The sequence below is a fragment of the Antechinus flavipes genome, chromosome 3 (genome assembly GCF_016432865.1).
Source record: "Antechinus flavipes isolate AdamAnt ecotype Samford, QLD, Australia chromosome 3, AdamAnt_v2, whole genome shotgun sequence".
In the NCBI taxonomy this organism is placed as follows: domain Eukaryota; kingdom Metazoa; phylum Chordata; class Mammalia; order Dasyuromorphia; family Dasyuridae; genus Antechinus; species Antechinus flavipes.
Genome location: NC_067400.1, coordinates 381418529 through 381437087, shown reverse-complemented (window position 1 = coordinate 381437087; position 18559 = coordinate 381418529). Strand labels below are relative to the sequence as shown.

General features: G+C 34.4%; 2 protein-coding genes across 2 annotated transcripts; both read left to right on the top strand.

Moving 5' to 3' along the window:
• The first annotated feature begins 1799 nt into the window (after positions 1-1799).
• On the top strand, positions 1800-2750 carry LOC127557979 (olfactory receptor 6T1-like). Its single transcript, XM_051991228.1, has one exon. It carries the CDS (start codon positions 1800-1802, stop codon positions 2748-2750), a length of 951 nt encoding a protein of 316 aa, XP_051847188.1.
• A 14213-nt stretch (positions 2751-16963) lies between these two features.
• Positions 16964-17911, top strand: LOC127557977 (olfactory receptor 6T1-like). The gene has a single exon (XM_051991227.1). The coding sequence runs from the start codon at positions 16964-16966 to the stop codon at positions 17909-17911; it is 948 nt and encodes a 315-aa protein (XP_051847187.1).
• The last annotated feature ends 648 nt before the right edge of the window (positions 17912-18559 follow it).

Sequence of the window (18559 nt, the reverse complement as noted above, 5' to 3'; positions counted from 1 at the left end):
GGTTCAAATTGTTTTTCCATCTTTCCTTAGCTCCTGAGGCTTCTATGCTGCATCCAGCTTAACTGTGACTTCCAGATTATGATTAATGTGCCTTGAACCTTTCATCTCTAGTTGTCTCTTTTAACAGTATTCTCTGCATTACTTATCACTGAACCAATGTCCAGTACCTTTGCTGGACCCATACTATTGGTACTTCTTTTTCAGGCATGACTTTCTCTTGGCTACTAAGTTTCAGAAATTCATTAGAAGTCAAGAACATATTCACAAAGCAGTGCTGTTTCCTCTATGCCATGCTGATTAAACCTTCTGATGGATAGATTTAAAATATATACTTTTACAAAGTAATAGAAAATGAGAATAATCATAGCTCCATTTCTACAGCTTTTATGGGTAACAAAGAGCTTTTCTTATTGAGATGTTACTAAATAGAGATTACAAATTCTATGATTTCCATTCTATCTTTTTTTTTAATTTAATGATTCCCATTTTACAGATAAGAAAATAGAAACTTACATACATTAAGCAATAGTTCACAGACACAAGCTAGTAAATGACAGAGTAAGGACTCAAATCTAGGTGTTTTAATTTCAATTCCAGGATTCTTTTAACTAAATGACACTAGGGACTCAATAATTTTTTGGTAAATTGAATTTAATAGGTTACCAATTTTCAAGGAATTAAAATATGATAAAAATTGCTCAATGTGATAAACATAAAATTTAAATTTTTCATATTCTCTGTGCATGAGAAAAACAATATCCAATACACATTAATTTCCATCCTATGCTGACTTTCTATCTCTGTCTTTCATATAACACTGCATTTCTTATGTCTACCTTTGCACTAATTATTCTCTATGCTTAGAATATTTCTTCCTCTCCTCTAATTTGTAGACTCCCTTAATTGCTATAAGATTTTCTTTCCACTATAACAATATAATTCAGAAGATACTTGTGATTCCAAGATTCAGGGGTGGAGATCACAATAATGTACAATGTCATTTCTGAACACCTACAATCATAAATTTACATGCCCAATATGTGGCTCAACATCTTTAAACAATAATACCTCAGTCATGTATTAGACTAATCAGAACTCTAATCCTTGTTTACTCTTTCTTCACCCAGAATGCAGTAGTATATCTTAGTGTGGGTTAGGAAGTAGGTTGATAAGCTCTAGAAATGCTTTGTATTTTAAGTCAGAAAATGTGAATTTATTTGATTCTTTACTTTAATATGTCCTAGTTGTTTGATTGTAAGTCTCTTTAGATAGTCAGCTTTTTCATCCATAAAATGGGATTAATAATGGCCTTACCATGTATCTAATGATATTATTCTGAGGAAAACACTTTGTAAACTTATGGGTCTTATATAAGCATGTCGCTACTATCTGTTGGGTTGACAGTCTACCAAACTGAATGGGACTGGGGAAGACATAAGTTTTTAACATAAAACTATAGGAGTAGGTGCTTTACCTGAGGTTTAGCTTTATTTTAAAGAAAGATATGCATGTAGCCCAATGATCTTGTCCTTTCTAGGTCTTCCTAAAAATATGGGAAAGATCCCACAGGGACTTTACCAACACCTAGATTAGAAATAATTAGAATGCTTTCCCAAAATTTTTCTTCCCCAATCCTATGTCTTCAGCTACTTGAAAACTGGAAACTCTGTCTTTGTATACACTTAATGCTTTCACATTCTTGCTTGGGGTCCTCCATATGATAGGTTAAAAATAAAAACATGATTATTACATATTACTTAACTTCAAATCATTTTTTTTCCTTATACAGATAGAGGGAAATGTATCCAGAGAATTGGACCCAGGTAACAGAATTTGTGTTGATGGGTTTCCCTGGTAGCTGGACCCTACAGCTCATGCTGTTTCTAGGACTTCTGGTGACATATGTAGTGACAGTCATGGGAAATTTGATCATCATTGTGCTCAGCTGGTCTGACCACCGCCTGCAAACTCAAATGTACTTTTTCCTGAGAAATCTCTCCCTCCTGGAGCTGGTATTGGTCTCTGTTGTTGTCCCTAAGATCCTGGTCAGCATCCTTACCAGGGACTACTCAATCTCCTTTGCTGGCTGCATCACACAATCCTATCTCTATTTTCTCCTGGGCACTACTGACTTTTTCCTCTTGGCAGTCATGTCTCTGGATCGCTATTTAGCCATCTGCCGTCCATTGCACTATGAGACCCTAATGAACCGTCCCATCTGTGTCCGGCTAGTAATGGCTTCTTGGATTGCTGGTTTCTTATGGGTGCTCTCTCCTACTATCCTCATGGCTAACTTGTCTTTCTGTGGCCCTAATGCCATTGACCACTTCTTCTGTGACAGCTGGCCACTTATGCGGCTCTCTTGTGGGAATACCCAACTTCTGGAGTTAGTGGCCTTTATACTTTCCACAGCTGTTCTTCTAGGTTCCTTGGCAGTGACTTCTGTCTCCTATGCCTGTATCCTTGCTACTGTCTTCCAGACTCCAACAGCCGCAGAACGAAAAAAAGCCTTTTTTACCTGTGCTTCACATCTTACTGTGGTTGTCATTGTTTATGGCAGCTCCATCTTCCTTTACATCCGCACATCAGAGGCTCAATCTATGCTTCTTAACAAAGGGGTCTCAGCTCTGGGATGCATCATCACCCCACTTCTGAATCCATTCATCTTCAGTCTCCGTAATGATAAGGTAAAGCAGGCCCTAGAAGATGCTTTAAGATGGCACAGGAATATAGGTGCCAGAAGGTTGTAAGGATCTTGGAAACTGGAGGAAGGGAGTGATGCAAAAAGTCCTAGGTAACTTGGTATTACTCTCTCTTGGAGTCAAAGAAGAGACTTCATCCATAAATAATGAAAAGATTCTTCATGATTTAGACCTGTATCATAAGATAAGGCAAATACCATCATTAGAGTCATCTTTAAATTGGAGGTATGGAATTGTGCTTGGAGTCCACACTCTGAGTTTGGAGTCAAAAGGCTTTTTTTTTCAGTCCTAGTTCTTCCACTTAATACATATGTGATATAAGGCCAAGTAACTTTCCACCTGAAACTGCTTCTTCATTTATAAAAATGAGGATGATGGTCCCTTCTAGATGTAAAATTCTGAAACTCCTCAATACTGATACAAGTCACATAAAGAACCTAACTAGAAATCATTACTTATGGGGTAGAGAATGACAACTCCATGCAAATAACAGTTGGGTGCAAAGTATTAGCACTGGGACAAAGCATATTCCAGATAGAATTGAATTTAGGAATCTTTTTCTCCAGAGATATTCTCAAGTGCCCCACACAGTTTATCATGATGAAGATATTATCCAGAACAAAGTGAGGTTCTGGTGGGCAGAGACAAGCTAGAAGATTAGAGGTAATCACTCAGCTGAATTCTCTCGACATTTACCTTCAAATAACTCTAAAATAATACTTGTAGTCAAATTCTGGAGCAGCAGAGGCAACAAAAGGTTGGACTGAGACTTTTTTTTTTTGGCTTAAAAAAACTTAAGAGATTGACATGAGAAATCTGTATCAACAGGGTAGAAGAGTTCACATAGTGGTGACAACAGTGGCCTCAACAGAAGTAGCTTTGGGAGTTCTCAGCCAAAAACAGTAAGTAGTTCATAGGTGGTCAGAGATTACAGGGGTCCCTTTCCTGGCCCAAGGAGCAAATGGTGCTGATTAGCAATTCTATTGTCTTTATGCAGTTCTGGAACATGGTTTCAGTGCAGAAAGGAGTGCTGATGATCAGTCAAAAGAGAACAGACACCTTCGTCACAGTACCAAAGCAGAAAGGAGTGCCAGTCCTTGAGACTACAAGGAACCAGAAACTCTTCCTAGAGAAAAACCAAAGTGCAAACCAGAAGAGCAGTGATCACACTTCTCCTAGTATCACATCACCTGGGAAGCTGCAAAAACTTACACTCCCCAGAACTAGCTCTGAAAACAGCAGTACAAAAAAAAAAAATGTGAACCTTGGGACAGTTCCTTCCCAAACCCAGGTGAGCAGAGTCCTATTTAACATAAAGTTCAAAGTCAAAAATAGGCTTGAAAATGAAAAAAAAAAATGATAAAAAGAATTTCCCAAGGTAACAAAGAAGACCAAGACATAAACTCAAAAAAGACAACAATATGAAAACAACTACCAAAAAAAAATCCTCAAAGCAAAAAGGCTGGTTAGGTCCAACGCCCACAAGAACTCTTGGAAGAATTAAAGAAAGAGATAAAATTGCTACAGGCAAAACTCCATAAAGAAATGAGAATGATACAAGAAACTTACAAAAAGAGGAACAATGACTTCACAAAAGAAGCATAAAAATACTGAAGAAAATGTCACTTTAAAAAACAGAATTGGCCAAGTTAATAAAGAAACTACAAAATCTCCTGAAGGAAATAATTCCTTAAAATTAGAATTGAGCACTTGGAAGCAAGTGCTTAATGTCTCTTAATGAGACATTAAGAAACAAACAAAAAAAAAGAAATTCAAAGGTATTGAAAAAATGGAAGCAAATGTACAATTTTTCATCAGAAAAATAACTGATCTGGAAAAAACTTTGAGAGAGAAGTTAAGAATTATTAGACTCCTTAAAAGTCATGATCAAATAAAGACCTTAGACATTATATTTTAATAAATTATCAAGGAAAATTGCTGAGATATCTTCATTCCAGAAGTCAAAAATTCACATTGAAAGAATTCAAAATGAAAATTTCCAGAAATATAGCCAAATCCCAGAGCTCTCAAGTTCAAGAGAAAATATTTCAAACAGCCAGAAAGAAACAATTCATATATTATCGAGTTATAGTCAGGATCACACAAGATATAGTGACTTCCACAATAAAGCAAAGGACTGGGAATATGATCTTCCAGGAGGCAAAAGAGCTAGGATTAAGACCAACAATAATCTACCCATAAAATTGAATATAATTCTTTGAGGGGGAAAACTATAGATAAAACAGAGGATTTTCAAGCATTCCTCGTAAAAATATTAAAGCTGCATAGAAAATTTGATTTTTAAACACAAGACTCAAGAGAAGCAGAAATGGGTAACCATGAAAGAGTAATAACAAGGGATTCAAAATTAAATTATTTACTTTCCTCTATAAAAAGATGCTATCTGAAAGAAGTCAAAGAAAAAGTAAAAGGACCTATATGTGCACAAAAATTTATAGCAGCTCTTGTGGCAAAGAATTGGACAACAAGAATCCTCTTGCTTATCAATTAAGGAAGGCTGAATTAGTGTGGTATATAATTGTAATGGAGTATTATTGTTCTATGGAAAATTGCAAGGGGGATGTGGTTTCAGAAAAAAACATGGCAAGATGCTTGTGAATTGTTGCAAAGATATGAGAAGAACAGGGAGATCACTGCATAGTTATAGCAAAGTTAAAATGATTATCAGCAGTGAAAGACTTGGCTACTTTGATCAATAAATATTATAGTGCAAGGCAAAATTTTATCTATCTTCTTCCAGAAATGGAACTGATGAACTGTGACTACAAATTGAAGTATAATTTTTTACTTTGTTTTTCATACTTGTTTTGAAATATAGACATATTTTTCATGATTTCACATGTATAATTGATATCATATTACTTGCCACCTTAGTGGGTGAGGGTGAGTTAGGAAGAAGACAGAATTTACAACTCAAAATTTAAAAATAATACTATGAATAAATGATTTTTTTAAAGAGGGGAGGATGTGTATGACAATGAAACTCTGAGAGTGGAGTTGGGCAAGCAAGTGAGATTGTTTAATTTCTCATATACAAGAAAAGAAATAGCATTGTGCCGAACTACAGATAGAGGACCTTAAACACCTAGAACTACAGTGTCTAACAAGGCATGGGGATGAATTTTTCTGAAGGATGAAAAGGAAACATGACTCTTCCCCCCCAGCTAAGGTATACCCACTGGATAAAACTCTTAATTGCCTCACTATGGTTATGGCTCTAAGCACATGCACAGTACATTTTTCTAAACATGTACATATCCATTACACAGATTGCAGATTCTAAAGTATACTACAGAGAAATCCATGTAATCTTTGTGTAGCTTCTGTTGCCCCATTTTAAAGTGAAAAGAGTGATTTAAAAGTGGATAATGTAATCTTCAAATTGGAAGAAGGGTAGCAGAAAAGGACCAGAATTTGAAATAAAGATCTACTGACAACTATGAGTGGTGTGACCATGGCCATTTAAACTTTCTAAACCTCACATCTATAATATGGGTGTGATCATTCATTTTCTGTTTACTTTACATAATTATTGTGAAAATCAAATAAAATAATGAATCTAAACTGCTTTGAACATTTTAATTAGGAACTAATTAGAGGCTCTAATTAGGAACTAATAGCCTAAACTAAATAATGACTGATAATAGAAAAAAATCAATAATTTCATTAAAGAATGCAACATATGAAAAAAATGCTCTAGAGCACTATTGATCAGAGAAATGCAAATTAAGACAACTCTGAGGTATCACTATATACCTCTCAGATTGATTAAGATGGCAGGAAAAGATAACGATAAATGTTGGAGAGGATGTGGGAAAACTGGGACACCTTGCTAGTGAAGTTGTAAAATGATCCAACCACTCTAGAGAGTAATTTGTGACTATGCCCAAAGAGCTATAAAACTGTACATACTCTTTAATCCAGCAGTGCTACTACTGCATCTGTATTCTAAAGAAATTATAAAGAAGGGAAAAGGACTCACATGTGCAAAAATGTTTGTAGCAGCCCTTTTGGGGAATGGCTGAACAAGTTATGGTATATGACTGTTATGGAGTATTATTGTTCTATAAAGAATGATCAACAAGATGATTTCAGAGAGAGCTGGAGAGACTTACATTACTGATGCTAAGTGGCATAAGAATAATCAGGAAATCATTATACACAGTAGCCACAAGATTATGGCATGATTATGGCATGGCTCTTTTCAACAATGAGGTGATTCAGGTCCATTCCAATAGACTTGTGATGGAGAGAGCCATCTGCATTCAGAGAAAAGACTGGAGGAATTCAGTGTGGATGATAACATAGTATTTTCACTTTTTTGTTGTTGTTTGCTTGCTTTTTCTTTTCTTACTTTTTTTTTTCTTTTTGGTCTGATTTTTCTTGTGTCCCATGATGAAAGTGGAAATATGTATAGAAGAATAGTACATGTTTAACATGCTAAATTACTTGCTATTTGGGGAGGATGGGGAGAAGGGAGGGAGAAAATTTTGAAATACAAGGTTGTACAAGGATGAATGTTGAAAATTATTTATGCACATATTTTTAAAATAAAAAGCTATTTTTAAAAAGATGATGACAACAATGACCATATTAAATGATAACACATCAAAATTTGTGGGATGAATCCAAACAGCAATTAGGAGAATATTTATCTTTAAATGCTTAACATCAGTTAAAAAAAGACAGAGTACAATACTGAACTGGGACTTCTCTGCTTTACTTTTCCACCATATCACCATAATAGATAAATTACCCCTAACCTCCTCCAGTCATCTCTTTTGTGGGAGATAAATTAGCATCAATCCCTACCTCTGTTCCTCTGAGTATTGTATATTATTTTTAACCTGTTGGCTTTCTTCATTGGAATGTAACAGTGTCTATTATCCAAGTCTGTTTAAAGCAATACAACATAAGGGAAGACTGAGTTTACAAAGTCACAACATTTTTAAATGCTATTTTTTTTGCCTCCACGTACAAGCTCCATGTTTCAAATAACCACTTTTATCAGTCATCTCTTCAACAGGTTCACCACAATTGCTACACAATGAAATGAAGTTATAGATTCTATTTCTGTAAGCCTTAAATCACTTGAATACAAGTATATGCTATAATGTCTGGGGTATTATTTCAATTTTTTTCCTGCTGAGCTGCAAGCAAAGTAGGTTTATATGATAAGATCTGAAAAATAGCAGATAAGGAAATTCTGTCCCAAAATGTCTTCTCTAATGCAAATGTTATTATATCAGATACTGAATTATTCAAAATTCATTTTTCATAGTTTTTATTTTTAATTTATGGAATAAAATGAGCATTTCATTTTTAATTACAATTACTCATCTTATCTTAAATGGAAAAAAGAAAAACATCTGTGTATAGAAATGCATTTTATTAGAATAGCATAAGTGATTTATCAGATAATCTTCTATTGTGATTGAAAAGTTCAGCATAAGTGAAAATCATTAGTTAATAATCATCATCATCATCATAATATTCTATTGTTTCAATTATGACCCAATTTGAGGTTTCTTGGAAAAGATATTTTCCCTAGCCTATTTTACAGATGAAGAAACTAATGCAAACAGTGTTAAGTGATTTATAGGGTCACACAGCTAAAAAGTATCTGAGACCAAAGTATTCATGATACTGTGTGTTAAGTCACTAAATAGCGAAAATATCCAATTCATCTGGTAAGAAGAGCATAGAACTGTGCTGACAAAGCTGTGAAAAAAAATTCTGCTTTTCTGCTTGACCTTAGGGAAATTTCTTCTGTGTCTATGAGTGAATTGTTGTCTTGAGTCTTTTCAGCTTCTTTACACTTTTCCTTTATTGCTCAGGGCTTTGATTCATGGTAGATAACCTTTTCCCAATATGGTTTACATGTATATTTTTGAAGCTATAGAAATTTGGAAGCTCATGTTAAGATTATAAAAGTACTAGAGATACAAATCCTTAGTGAGAAAAGCCACCATATATTTATCTAGGCTTATGCTTGAATTTCAGGATTCAAAAACCTTATCTATATTTTTTCAGAAGAAAATGAAACTGTAAGAAGAAAAAAGAGAACCTATTAAACTTTCTGTATATATAACTTTATCCTGTACACACATAATTTAAATGTGTGTATACATACATACATATATATGCTATAAATGTTATCCTAATTTAGAACACAAGTTTTCATTCAACTCTTTTCTTAACCTCTTATAAATAGAAGCCCTATCACTCAAATTTGGTGAGAACGTTTTCCCCTTTAACATATATTTACATACACATGTACTGATCACACAAATACATACATAGAGACCTCTACTCTGAGATAAGTAAATGACTTGATATAGAACACAGTAACGAAATAAGTTTTTTAAACATTCCTTTTGCTGTCTTTTGAAACAGAATTATTGAATCAGGATCCATTCATAGAATTAGAATAAAATTCAAAATTATATCAAATAATCCAAAGAAATGAATTTATCTTTTTTAATCCTTTTGTTCTAAGTCCATAGACTATATTAGTATGTTTAAAAAACAAAGGTTTGAAAACAACTGCTATTAGCCTTTGCCAAAGGATTGGCAGTAGGATCCTGTATCCAGAAACAACTAGGAAGGTGAATAGTCTCCAATTTTTGCTCCTTGCTGAACTAAGCTCCATAAATAGTACAAGATAATGAGAAAATTCCAAAACTCCCTTTCTCTATATTCTCCCATACTGCTCTCTATATCTAGAATACCATTTTCCCTACTTCTGTTAGAACTGCATCCCCTCTTTCAACACTCAATTCAAAAGATACTTCCACCATAAAAATTTCCCTGATTTTTTTAGTTAAAAATAGCATTTTCCTTCTAGAGCACATTTAGTAGTTTATATTGGTCTTGTCAATTAGTTATATTCTTTTTTGCATGACAATTGTGTACATGTCTTCTTTCTATTACTGAATTGTAAATTTTTAAGAAAAGATGTCATTTTAATATTTGGTATCATTCTCAGTAACTTGTGCTTAATAGTCAATAAGTGGGTGTTTTTGGAATGTTGGATATGTGAATAACAATTACAGCCTACTTTACATTGGGGTTAATTGCTTAATTCTTGTTGACCAAGAATTCTCAAACTCTTCTAAAATATAAAGAAGATAAAAAGGAATTGGAAGGTAGAGGAAAAAAATAAGTAAAAAGTTCACTAGAGATTAGATCAAAAAATAAACATGAGGAATGAGAAAGATAACTTCCTATGTACTCTATAATGATTTTACTCTAGTCATTAGAGAATAAGAGTAGTTGTAGACAGAAACAATCATTAAAAGGACCTGATATCTAAGAAGTGAAGCAGCAATAAAAACACATGTTCAAGATATTTGTATATAAACACACAAAGTATACTAGTGCTTTTGACAAATGAAGGTAAATTTGAAATCATAGATATCATCACCAGGATTTAGTGATGTAGGGCTCATGAAAAGAATATATTTATGCATGGACTTAACTCACTAAAAAGGAATTGGTAAGGGAAGGCTTATATGAACTAATGCAAAATAAAGTGAACAAAACTAGGAGAACAATACTCAATAAACAACTGTGAAAGACTTAGCTACTTTGATTAATAAAATGTTCTACAAGAATTCCATAAAACTCATAATGCAAAATACTATAGACAGAGAGAGAAATGATAGATTCTGGGTGCAGATTGAAGTGTGTTTTTTTATTATTCTTTCTTTTTTGCAGCATGGCTAATACAGAAATATGGTTTACATGGCTTCACATATATAACAATGTTGTAATATAATAATATTGTTTGTTTCTCAATAATTGGGGAAGAAGAAAATCTGGAATTCATAATGTGAAAAAGAATACTTGAAGGAATATATAAGATAAATTGAATAATGTGACTAGCGTTGACTGATTTTTTAAAGTTATTATTATGTGAAGAAAGTGAGTATTTCAAGAAGTGAAAGTGGTAAATTTGAATAAGAAACAATTGATCATGAACTTGGAGTAAGGTTGCTAACTATTTGCCTTAGGAACCTGTCCATGGTCCTGAGCTGGTCGACAATTTTTTACTTGACTTTCAAGGCATAAATGACGTTGTCAAATTCTCAAATCTGTGGGAATAGTTTAAAAAGATTAAGAGCCCAAGAATTTCTAGCAGCTGTAATAGTTTGAATTTAATAAAGATAATTGCAAAGAGTTACATTCAATTTTATGAAATTAAATTCACCAGCAGAATAAAGGGAAAACCTGACAAGAAAGTCATTTGTCTGAAAGTGATTTGGTAGTAATGGAGGACTGAATGCTCTCCATGAATCAATATTGTGATGTGGTAGCTAAAGATGTAGAAATCAATCTTAGGCTAAATGTTAAGATGAAAAAACTTGAACTAGGGAAGTGACAGTATCATCCTACACGTTCTAGTCTGATTTAAACATACCTAGAAGACCGTGTTCTATTCTGCAAAATTTGAAAACTGTGCCTAAAGAACATAATTAAAATATTGAAGAACTTGTCCATGCTATATAAGTATTCACTGAAGGAACTGAGAACATTTAGCATGAAGAATAATGATTTCACTTGGGTACAATAGCTGTCTGAAGATCCAGTACCTGGAAAAGATATTAGGCTTGTTTTATGTGACTCTAGTGGGCAGAACTCTGAACAATGACCAGAAGTAACAAAATGGTGACTAGTTATTTGGTTTAATCTCTAACATGTAAAGCTATCAAAAAATAACATGGTATTACTCTGGAGAATGTAGGTTTCTCTTCAATCCAAGTCTTCAAGAAAAGGATAGATAATTAGGTATTATAGGAATGGCATAGAGATTATTCTTATTCAGTTAGGATTAAACTAGATGGTAACTGAGGCTCTTTACTTTCAGAAAGATTCTCTGATTTTGAAAGATGATAGAAGGCTAGGGGAAAAAGTTACTATGAAAAAGATCTGACCATTTAGTAACTCTAAGCAAATACTCAATTAACTGTGTAAGGTAGATAATAAAAAAATTAATGTTAACTCAGAAGAAGCTTGGTATCCAGAAAGAAAGTCTCACTGTAGTCTCTGTTCATCAGACAATTTCTATAGTATTATGTTCCATTCTAGAAATAATTTATTCATTATCCTTGGAAGAAAACTATTCCACTCATAATAAATGATATAAGAGGAGTAACTAAGCATAGTCTGATAAATTTTAGGAGGATTGGTTTTAAAGGCTTTAAAAGCACTTTACTTTGCTTCTACCATCCCTTTTTTCAATTGCATGGATCAAGATGTCCCTATGCCAAGTGCCCCTTGATATCCTGCTTCGCCATGCCTCCTTTTTGTGTACTATGTTTCCTTTTGTAAGATAATCTTGTGAAGAGAACAGGCTATCTTTCTTTCTATTAACTTGATCCCTAGCACTTAGCTCAGTCCCTGGCACAACATAGGCACTTAAATGTTTGTTGAGTTGAATTGGATGGATAAGTTGTTGTAACAATTTTCAGATACTATTCTCTGAGCACCAGGCACATATTGATGGAGGTATAGATTTTATTGTAAGAGTCTTATTTTTACATATTTGTGCATCTAAAAATACATAAGAGAACATTTGCATAGATACTAACGTAAAACAAAAAGAGTTGAAATCTGACATAGGAGAACTGGAATCAAAGAGTATCCCTGACACTGGGGAATTGTCAAATGATTAAGATGTGTCTATTGTTTCTGAACATTAACCCTAAAATATATTTAACATATTATAATCATTTCTTTCAAGAGTCCTATATATGTTACTTTAAATTGTACTGGGCAATATAACCATATTTGAAAACATGGAAGATATATTCCAATTTTTACTAGTCTCTCTCTCTAAACTTGAAATGCTTGCATTTTAAGAACATGTTAAATTAAATAAAATTATTTCTAGCAGATCATGCTTAAAACAGGGTAATTCAATAGTAATAAAACAGGGTAATCAACAAACAATCATTTTAAAGACTGATTAGACAGACTCCCTCAAAGTTTTTACTATTTTTCCCCTTATTCCATAGGCTTGTTTACTTTGAGACTATATTGATAGTGTGTAGAATGGGTTGGGAGAATCAGGATAGCTGGACTTGGCCAATACAAAGTAGTCACAGAGCTCAGGTACTATGATTTTAAGGGAACACTGCCCATTAAAATAAATTCAAGGAACTGCCTGAGAAATATATGAGAAAGTGGACTGACTCTCCTTCTTTGACTTGGTGATGATGGGTGACCATGGATGGGTGTATATAGACATGTCTAAAATCTTTATGAGCTCTGGCAAGACAAGTTATCTTTTCTCTTCCTATTACTACCCCTATTTGTGTTTTGTCACTGCCAGACCCAAAACATAGAAGTCAACATGTACACACATAACTAACAAAATACCTTTGGCTTTGGGTCACAAAGGTAGCAGTTACAGCAATACCAAAGTCACAGCCAATACTCACCCTCTACCCCCAAGAGATTAATTACACTGTTCATGTTTAATGGGTCAAGGTCCCTTCGGGATTCCAACTCCAAAAAAATTTGAGGTAAATTTTAATTGATTGAATTGTGAATGTATTAGTAGTACAAAATTGGAGGGATTTGAACTGCTATTGTCACAAATGTTGCTGTGCTCAACATTATTTCGAAAGACAAGTCCTTTATCAGGTTGGAGCGCTCTTTTCAGAGTAATGGAGTTATCTACATTCTCTGATGTTGAAACTTCTATAATGGCCATGAGAAGAAACCCAGGAAAATGAGACAGCAGGCTGGGTAAGTGAATCAACTTGATAGTCCATCTGACTTTTCAAACTTAATCCCTCTCTTCAGTCCTAGTTCATACTTCAGCCAATCTCCTCGGTCTTAGTTCATCCTTCGGCCAAATTTTAATAGACTTCTCTGAGTTGTAAAGACCATGGAAGCATGGTATTTTTTTTCAAAGTACCAACTTAGCAATGTGGTACAATGAAGTAAATTTTAAAAACCAACACTGAATTGAAAGTCAAGGAGATATGACTTCTTTTTTTGGCTCTTCCATTAACTTCCAGTGTTATCTCAAGTAAATCACTTTCCCTCTCTGGGTTTAAATTTCTTCATTTATGAAAATATAATTGTTCACAATATGACCTTTAAGAATCTTTCTAGATTTAGAATTACATAATATCTGGTAAATGAGAGTGCTTTATTCATATTCCTCATTTATGGGGGCCAATAACATAGAAAGAACCAAAGCCTCAGCTTTATATTATACCTGAAAGACATGAAGAGTTTTCTGAAGTAGTCAAAGGTTTGGGGAATTTTATAATACAAGATTAGATGAACTGTTTCATATTTCTCCTTCTGGTTGGATTATGATTTCTGGAGGGAAATGATGTATATGTGTGTTAACCTCTCTGACCCTCAGTTTTCCTCTTCTATAAAATAGGGGATTTAGTTTTAATGATGTTCATGAGGTCAATATGGTAAAGGTAAAATGTATTGCCTCTGGAAATGGAGAACTCGATTTTAAATCTCACTTCTGATGCTTATAATCTGTGATCTCAAGCAAGTTCTAGGCTCTAGTTTCTTCATAAATAAAATAAAGGAATGAACAAGACAGGTTCTGCGGTCTCTTCTAACTCTAGAAGTAACCTGCTTCCTTCAGTGTTGAATGTTCTCTGATTCTGAAGAGTATTAAGCATTCACTGCAGTGCCATGAACTTTATAAATAGGAATCACCTGATATGATGATTTGAGAGTATACTGGGAAGATAGTCGATAAAAATTTGGTCAACAATGAGTTGTTCAACAATGAGCTCAATGAGTTCTGTTCTTAACTTAACTGAGGAGACACTGCATAATTGACAAAAAAAAAATACAGGCACTGGAGGTTCATCTAACCAGGGAGAACAAGCAATCCTCCTCCTGTGACCTGAGAAAGTATTATAAATTCCCAAATTAACTATAAAAAACATAAAAAAGACTACATCAAAAAACTGATAACACAGATGTATATAGAGAATCATTTTATATAAAATTCAGATCAGAATGATGAGAGATGGCCCTGGATACAGTGGGATACCTTGTCCTTTTAAAGTTAAGTTCCTTTTCAAGTCTCAGTTGACTGAAGCAATGCCTATTCAGTGATTAAGCCTAGGTAAAAATTGAGGCCCAAAAAATGGCCTCTTTCACCTAGTCCAAAAAAAAAAAAATCAATATGGGAGGGAACTCTCAGGGTTTCTGACCAGAATAGAAACAATTGCTTTTTAAATTCATTCTGAGTTAATCAGGGCCCTAACACTGAGCAACTGAGGTTTGGCCTGGGAGCTATTGTTGGCCAAGGGAGGAAAGCTAGAGTGATTTGGGTTTAAGACAAGGTCCTTAAGTATGACATCTAAGGAATAAACTACAAAGGGATGGAGAGAGAGAGAGAGAGAGAGAGAGAGAGAGAGAGAGAGGAGAGAGAGGGGAGAGAGGGGGGGGGGAGAGAGAGAGAGAGAGAGAGAGAGAGAGAGAGAGAGAGAGAGAGAGAGGAGAGAGAGAGAGAGAGAGAGAGAGAGAGAGAGAGAGAGAGAGAGAGAGAGAGAGAGAGAGAGGAGAGAGAGAGAGAGAGAGAGAGAGAGAGAGAGAGGAGAGAGAGAGGGGAGAGAGAGAGAGAGAGAGAGAGAGAGAGAGAGAGAGAGAGAGAGAGAAGAGAGAGAGAGAGAGAGAGAGAGAGAGAAAGAGAGAGAGAGAAAGGGAGAGAGATAAGAGAGAGAGAGAGAGAGAGAGAGAGAGAGAGAGAGAGAGAGAGAGAGAGAGAAAGGAGAGAGAGAGAGAAAAGAGAAGGGAGGAAGAACTTCCTCTAAATTATCAAGAGACTGTGCTAGCTTGAGAATATACTGTACATCTTTATTTTGTTTATTTTGTAAGTAACATATTATCAAAAATTTAAAAAATCATAGGAATAAATAATGTTTTCCTTAAAAATGATCATCAGTATTTACCTAAAACCTTTAGCAAACATTATCTGTAATGGAAATTAGGTAAAATCCTTCCCAATAGGATCAAGGGTGAAACAAGGATGCCCATTATCAGCACTATTATTCAATATTATGTAATATTTTACTGGAAATGTTAGCTATTACCATAAGACAAGAAAAAAATTGAAGTAATTAAAATGGAAAATGAAGAAGCAAAACTATAACTCTTTGCATACAATATAATGGTATATTTAGAAAATCCTAAAGAATTAACTTTAAAACTAGTTGAAATAATTAACTTGAGCAAAGTTATGGGATTTAAAATAAACCCACATAAATCACCAACATTTCTATACCAACCAAGTTCAACAAGGCAAGTTGAAAGAGAAATTCCATTTAAAATAATTTCAGATAACATAAAATATTTGGAGTCTATCTGCCAAGACAAACTTAGGAACTTTATATACATAATCACAAAACACTTTTCACACAATAAAGATAAATCTAAACAATGGCAGAAATAATAGTTGCACATGAGTTAAGTGGGAAACACTTGCAGAAACTAGGTATACACCAACATATCACAGCATATAAAAAGATAAGGCCAAAATGAGTACGTGATTTAGAAATAAAGGATTATGTCATGAGCAAATTAGGGAACATGGAAAATTTATGAGAAAATAAGAAATAGTATTATAAGATATAAAATGGATAATTTTGATTATATTAAATTAAGAAGGTTTTGTACAAACAAAACCAATGCAACCAAGATTAGAAGGAAAGCAAGAGAAAGGGTTTTAAAAAAGTTTTTCTGATAAAGGCTTCATTTTTCAAATATATAAAGAATTGAGTCAAATTTATAAGAATTCAAGTCATTCCTTAATTGATAAATGGTCAAATGATATAAATGGGCCATTTCCAAAAGAAGAAATCAAAGTTATTTGTCATTACTTGTATATCTGTCTATAGGAACAGTGTAGTTACCAGGTTGGTTTGGGAAAAGATAAAATTTCAGCCTAAAGTTCTGATAATGGGTCCTTTAACTATGAGTTTGGCTTGATATTAAAAGAAAATTTTATGTTTGTCTTCTCACAATTAAATAAAATATAAGGAAGAAAAATGGAGGTACTTTCCCAAAACTGTTTTTTGATAATCAAAAAGATTTCCCCAAAAGTTTATTAGAAAAGTACTAAAAATGTCACAAATCAGACACTTAAACTAACATATTTTAATGCTTTGTAACAGTGGATTGGATAAGTATCTGTCACCAAATGTCAATTCTTCTCCCATGCCCTTTTTTATTGCAGGTAACTAGAGATGAGGCAAGAAAACTGGACCCATGTAACAGAATTTGTGCTTCTGGGTTTCCCTAAGAGCTGGAGCCTACAGCTGATGTTGTTTCTGGGGCTCCTAGTGATATATGTGGTGACAGTCATGGGGAATTTGGTCATCATCATGCTCAGTTGGTCTGACCACCGCCTGCACACCCAGATGTATTTCTTCCTGAGAAATCTATCCCTATTGGAACTGATGCTGGTTTCTGTTGTGGTCCCCAAGATGCTAGTCAGTATCCTCACTAAGGATTATACTATCTCCTTTTCTGGCTGCATCATACAGTCCTACTTTTATTTCCTTCTGGGAACCACTGACTTCTTTCTCTTGGCTGTCATGTCTCTGGACCGCTATCTGGCCATATGTCGTCCATTACACTATGAGACACTGATGAGTGGTCCTATTTGTGTTCGGCTAGTGTTGGCATCCTGGCTTGCTGGATTTCTCTGGACCCTTTGTCCTACTATCCTCATGGCTAGTCTGCCTTTCTGTGGCCCAAATGGCATTGATCATTTCTTCTGTGATAGCTGGCCACTTATGGGGCTCTCCTGTGGGGATACTCAACTTCTTGAGTTGGTGGCTTTTGTGCTTTCCACAGCATTGCTACTGGGATCACTAGCATTGACTTCTAGCTCGTATGCCTTTATTCTTGCTACTGTCTTTCGTACCCCAAAAGGCACTGAGCGAAAGAAAGCTTTTTCTACCTGTGCATCACACCTCACCGTTGTGGTCATATTCTATGGCAGCTCCATCTTCCTGTATATCCGCACATCAGAGGCTCAGTCCATGCTCCTTAATAAAGGGGTCTCTGCCCTGAACTGCATCATTTCCCCACTCCTTAATCCTTTCATTTTTAGCCTCCGTAATGACAAAGTAAAGCAGGCCTTATGTGATGCCATAAGGTGGCACAAACTGACAAGTACCAAATTATGAAGACACTAGTAAAGAGAGAGAGCATATCTTTGAGAAGGAAGATGAGACTTCTAATGTAATAGATTACTTGCATCTCATTAATTCAAATAAGGACCTACATGAATATATACTGATAAAGACCCTTGATAACATAGGAGTGTTTTCATCCGTCTCATACACAGGGATAGCAAACACTATCAACAGAGTTATCTTTAAAATGGAAAGACTATAAAATAGTATAATGGAAAGAACACTGAACTTGAAATTAGAAGACTTGGATTTGAGTCTCAGTTCTTCCCCTTAGTTGCTTTATGATCTAAGGTAAGTTATTTCCCTTCTCTGGATATGAGTTTACTTCTTTATAAAATGAAAGAGTAAGTCCCACTAGATATTATATTATCATCTATATATGGCACAAAGTTGACAGTTTCAAAAACATGATATTAGAAGAACTAGGAAATCTTTCTGTGCTTCATTGTCCCATTTGTGAAATGAGAAGAATAACTCATAGGAAAGTAATGCCTTCATCTGAAAGGAAGTCAGTGTGGAGTAATTGAAAAAATATGAGACAATGACTCAGGATGGCCTGAGTCATTTCTAATTATGGACAAGTCATTTGACTTCTTGAACTCAATTTCTACCTCATCTACAAAATGGTAGACATAAGAT

What these genes read in the sequence shown, in the direction of transcription:
- LOC127557979 (XM_051991228.1), top strand. Translation starts at nt 1,800, where the DNA reads ATGTATCCAGAGAATTGGACCCAGGTAACAGAATTTGTGTTGATGGGT.
- LOC127557977 (XM_051991227.1), top strand. Translation starts at nt 16,964, where the DNA reads ATGAGGCAAGAAAACTGGACCCATGTAACAGAATTTGTGCTTCTGGGT.